A 5,740-nucleotide genomic window follows, 5' to 3' on the forward strand; every position below is an offset into this window, starting at 1 on the left:
ATCCCACCTGAATTTAGAGATCATCTGAAGAACAGATTTGATGCATTAAACACTGAAGACCAAAGACCAGAAGAGTTGCGGGATGACATCAAGAACATCATACAGGAAAAAAGCAAAAAGTCATTAAGAAGAAAAGAAAGAAGGAAAAGGTCAAAATGGACGCCAGAAGAGATACTGAAATTTGGTCTCCCACAAAGAGATGCTAAAGCAAATGGAAGAAATGAGGAAGTACAAGAGCTGAATAGAAATTTTCATAGGTCAGCTTGGGAATACAAAGTCAAATATTACAAAAAAATGTGCAAAGATCTTGAGTCAGAAAACCAAAAGTGAAGAACACACTCAGCATTTTTCAAGCTGGGGGAGCTGAAGAAAATCAAGCCTCAACTTTTGTTATTGAAGGATTCTCTGGGCAAATTATTAAATAATGCAGAAAGCATCAAAAGAAGATGGAAGGAACATGCAGAGTTACTATAACAAAAGGAAATATGGTTGATGTTCAATTGTTTCAAGAGGTAGCATATGATCAAGAGCCAATGATTCTGAAGGAGGGAGTCCAAGGTGCATTGAAGGAATTGGCAAAGAACAAGGCACCAGGAACTGATGTAATACAAATTGAAATCTTTCAAGAAAGTGAAGCAGCACAGGAGGCACTCACTCATCTATGCCAAGAAATTTGGAAGACAACTATCTGGCCAACTGATTGGAAGAGATCTGTATTTGTACCCATTCCAAGGAGAGGTTACTTAATGGAATTCAGAAATCATCAGACGATGTCTCTGATATCCCATGTGAGAAAAGTTTTACTAAATGTAATACAGAAATGGCTGCAAGCATACATTGACAGAGAACTTCCATAGTTTCAAGTTGGATTCAGAAGAGGATGTGGAACCAAGGATATCATTGCTGATGTCCGGTGGATCTTGGCTGAAAGCAAAGAACACCAGAAAGATGTTTACATGTGCTTTATTGACTACGCAAAGGCTGATTGTGTAGATCATGGCAAACTATGGACAACATTGTGAAGTATGAGTATTCCTGAAAAATTAATTGTGCTCATGAGGAATCTGTTCGTGGACCAAGAGGCAGATGTTTGAACAAAACATGGAAACACTGAATGGTTTCAAATTAAGAAAGGTGTGTGACAGGGTTGTATTCTTTCACCATACTTATTCAACCTATATGGTGAGCAAATAATGTGAGAAGCTGGGTTCTATGAAGAAAAACGTGGCATCAGGATTAGAGGAAGACTCATTAACAACCTGCAATATGCAACTGATACAACCTTGCTTTCTGAAAGTGAAGAGGACTTAAAACGTTTACTGATGAATATCAAAGAGCACTGCCTTCAGTATGGATTGCATCTCAATGTAAAGAAAACAAAAATTCTCACCACTGGACCAATAAACAACATTCTTATCAATGGAGACAGATTGAATTTGTTAAGAACTTCATTTTTCTTGGATCAACCATCAACACTAATGGAAGCAGCAGTCAAGAAATCAAATGACATAATGCATTAGGCAAATCTGCTGCATAAGACATTATTAAAGTGTTGAAGAGCAAAGATGTTAGCTTGAGGACTAAGATGTACCTGACCCAAGCCATGGTATTTTCAATAACCTCATATGCATGTGAAAGCTGGACAGTGAATAAGGAAGGCCATAGAAGAATTGATGCATTTGAACTATTGTGTTGGAGGATAATATTGAAAGTACCACGGGCTGCCAAAAGAACAAACAGATCTGTGTTGGAAGAAGTGCAGCCAGAGTGCTCCTTGAAGGCCAGGATGGCCAAACTTCATCTCTCTTACTTCGAACATACTGTCAGGAGGAACCAGTCACTGGAGAAGGATATCATGTTTGGTAAGGTGGCAGGTCAGAGAAAAAGAGGAAGACCCCCAGCAAGATGAATTGGTAAAGTGGCAGTATCAATGGGCTCAAGTTTGGCAACAATTGTGAGGTTGGCCCAGGACCAGGCAGTGTTTTGTTCTGTTGTGCCTAGGGTCACTATGAGTCGGTACCAACTACAACAACAGCTAACAACAACAAGGCAATTACACAACTAAGAAACATATTTGACTATTTTTTTCTTGGTTGTATGTGATAATGTCACTCCAGTTAAAATAAAATTGTCTTGGTGAAAAGATAATACAAGTTCTTTCCAGTTATTTGCTTATATATCATAGCCCCCTCCCAAATTTCTGTAAGAAATTCTGTAGGTCATTATAAAAGATATCTGTACTTCCAAAAAGTATTTATTTGACATGAGTGGAGAGAGCATTCTTCTTCATCTGTATAAATGGTACTGATTTATGTAGCCAAATGGGAACCATTCTCCATAAGCACAGAATTAGATGCTGTATGCAATTTTAAAGAAATCCAAATACAGATTACATAATGATTGATTTAGTCAAGCAGATGGGGCTAGAATTTTAAATGTATAGAAAACATAGATGAGGGGGGAAATGTTATCAAAAGTCCTATGAGGGCTTCCCCTTGTCCTGAAAGAATTAAGTTCTACAAACTAACTGAAGACACTGACTTATTTAAGTTACTGTTGTGTACTCTGGGACAAGTCACTAATTTGGTCTGTGACATGAAATGAATGCAGTAAATCTGATTGCTAGTTTCTATAGATGTTGATGAAACAGCAAACCAATTTGTCTATGTAAACAGTAATACAGTGCTTTGAGTGGTCAGGTGATGCCTATCTTACTGATGGAGAAAATAGTACATTAATTGAGCTGCCTGTATAAAATTCATAAATGAAATGGTGAAACATGAATCACTTTTGCTGTGAAATTCTGAATATGAAGGAGCTAACAAACCATTGAAATGAAGACAGTGGATCTTAACCTAGAGTTAACGGGGCCCATGAGATTTCTGAAATAGTATGAAAACATGTATATACATATACCTTTGTGCTTTTTTCTGAGGAATGAGTCCACATATTGCATGAAAATATCAAAAAGATTGATGGTGCTCTCCCCGCCCCAATCCCCACCCAACCCCTAACAAACTCATTCACACACATACACATTAAGAATTTCTCTCACTGTTTAAATCTCCAAATCAGCTCAGAGACCTTTCATTGAACATGGTTACTTAAAAGAAAACATGCAAGAGATTAAGAAATCATATTTATTTCTTTTTGATACAACCAAAGATGTTACCTCATGCCTTTAAAATAAATATTCTCATCAATAAAACGTATAAATGCCAAGACATCAAAATTCCTTCTTTGTTTTTACACAAAAGAGTTCAAAATTTGAAGGGTATGGAATACAATACAGTTCAATAAAAATGCAGGCTGAACATGTGACATAAGGAAACCATTCCAGATGACACTGTTCTTGCCACTCTCTAGAGAACACATTGATGGGGATTTTAAGCACCAATTCTATGAAACTTTAGTGGAATTTCTTTATAACTAGTCAAGTAATCCTCTATGTAACTGAAACGAAGATATGAGGACAACATTTATATAGAAAACAAAAATAAGTATGGCAACCTACGTAAACCAAACAGTTGTTTTTGTTCATTGGCACAGTGGCCCAAGAAATATCATATATAGAGAGTGCACTAAAAAATTCAAAATCCTGGCAACAGGATTGTAAATTTATTTAAAGGGAAGTTTTAGAAAGATGACTTTGCCATCTTCCTTCCAAGAGAAACAAAGAGGACTTACTGAATAGCACCATCATTCTAAATCTGATTATCAAGTAGGACATTTGTAATAATGTTGAAGGTAAACACATTGTTGTCTTTGCCCGACCTTTAGGTGGTGTTTCTCTACCAAATTCCTTTGCCAGGTGTGGTTTTTGTAGACAGCCATTGACACTAAGCCTTTCTCACTGCTCCGGCCCTTTGCTAAATGCTCGCTGACCAGCCTGCATGGTGCAGGAGGCTGGCTCACAGAAACCAGGAAGGCCAGGAGGTCCTGGTGGCCCAGGCACACCAGGGATTCCTGCAACCCCCGGAGGGCCTCGCTCACCGTCCCGGCCATTTCTCCCAAAGCTGGCAAGGCCTGGATCACCTGAAACACATGAAGGGATGCACATGAGAGCAAGGGAATTCCTGATTGCAAACTGGCAGAATGCACTGGACTTCCTGCAGCCCAGCCCATTTAGCAGGGTTTGGTAAATGATTTTAAAAATGATAGTAATGAAGAAATTCCTTCATTGGACTTCCACACAAAAATAATAGTACAAAGAGACCTTAGCATCATCTAACCTACATCTCTACACTGTGCTGGAATTCTGCCCACTGCTGGTGATCTCAGACCCTAGCTATGAGATACCTTCATCAAGTCCAAGCCATGGTCAAATCTTCTTCCTGAGACTTCTAGTTAAAGGTAACACCTCAAGCCTTAAGATGTGGACTCCAACCATTGAACTAGCATTGTCATTGCAATTGTTAATTCTTATTATCTAGTATAGTGGTTATGAGTCAGGATGCTAACCTCAAAGTCAATAGTTTGAAACTGCCAGCTGTTCCAAGGGAGAAAGATGGGGCTTTCTGCTCCTGTAAAGACTCACAGCCTCAGAAACCTTATGCAGAGTTGCTATGAGTCAGAACTGACTCCATGGCACACCACCACCACCACTTCTAAATGAATGCTGTGAGCTCTTATTTGTATGCCTTGTCACGACTATCTTGCAATAAACTAAACGAGCTTATTCATGACAAGCCTGAGCATTTCTTTAACAAACTTTAAGATAAAATCCTAAATGGCAATAGGCCAGATCTCAATATGTATCTAAATTGATTTTCATGTACCTTATCTGTAGCAATGTTCCCACTGAGTTATACTAGGTTTGCCTTAAAACCAAATTTAGATTAAGATGGGAAAATGCCCGCCAAAGAAATCACAAACCAAGCACTGGCCAAGTAATGTAGATGAGGGATCAGCAAACTATAGCTAACAAGCCAAATCCTGTTTTTGTAAACAAAGTTATATTAGAACACAGCCAAGTTCATCTGTTTGCGTATTATCTACAGCTGCTTTTATGATACAAGGGCAGAGTTGAGTAGCTGCAGCAGAATCCATACAGCCAAAAAAGAGAAAAAAATCTGGCCCTTTACAGAAAAAGCTTGTGACAACTAAGGTAGTGAAGACATGAGCCTAGATTAAGAGGAGTAATAGCACAAATGTAATGAAAATTGACAGTTGAAGGGGAGACAACAAGGAGGAGTGAGGTCTGGGGTGAACTGGCTGGAGGAGACTGCCACAGGCTGCTGCTGCCAAACCTAATTTTTTTCAGAAGAGTAAGGAAGCAGGATTTTTAAAAAATCTATCTCAATTTTAAATGAAACCTAAAACGAAACTCACTGCCATCAAGTCTATTCCAACACACAGCAACCTTACAGCACAGAGGAGACCTATCTCATAGGGTTTTCACGGCTATGATGTTTAGAGTCCTGGTGTGGCGCTGTAGGACGATCACTCAACCGAAAGGTCAGTTTGAAATGCAACATCATCAGTTCAAAATCACCAACAGCTCCTTGGAAACCCTGTATAGGGTCACTATGAGTGGGAACTCTCTCAACGGCACTTCATAACAACAATTGTTTACAAAAGCAGACTGCCATATCTTTATCCTGAGGAGCAGTTGGTGGGTTCACACGACCAACCTTTCAGGATAGCAGCTGAGTGTTTTGGTAGCGTAGTGGTTACGAATCGGGCTGTGAACCTTAAGGTCAGCGGTTCGAAACTACCAGCCGCTCCGCGGGAGAAAGAT

At 39.1% G+C, this 5,740-nt stretch overlaps 1 protein-coding gene across 1 annotated transcript in view; it reads right to left on the reverse strand.

The window, feature by feature from the left end:
• Positions 1-3,514: 3,514 nt before the first annotated feature.
• COL9A1 (collagen, type IX, alpha 1) overlaps positions 3,515-5,740 on the reverse strand; it is a 105,371-nt gene continuing 103,145 nt past the window's right edge. The window contains exon 38 of the mRNA XM_006835747.1: positions 3,515-4,035. Within this exon, the coding sequence (XP_006835810.1) occupies positions 3,851-4,035 (185 nt within the window). The 3' untranslated portion in view covers positions 3,515-3,850. The remainder of the gene's footprint in view (positions 4,036-5,740) is intronic.

The sequence above is a fragment of the Chrysochloris asiatica genome, unplaced genomic scaffold (genome assembly GCF_000296735.1).
Source record: "Chrysochloris asiatica unplaced genomic scaffold, ChrAsi1.0 scaffold00019, whole genome shotgun sequence".
NCBI classification, from domain to species: Eukaryota; Metazoa; Chordata; class Mammalia; order Afrosoricida; family Chrysochloridae; genus Chrysochloris; species Chrysochloris asiatica.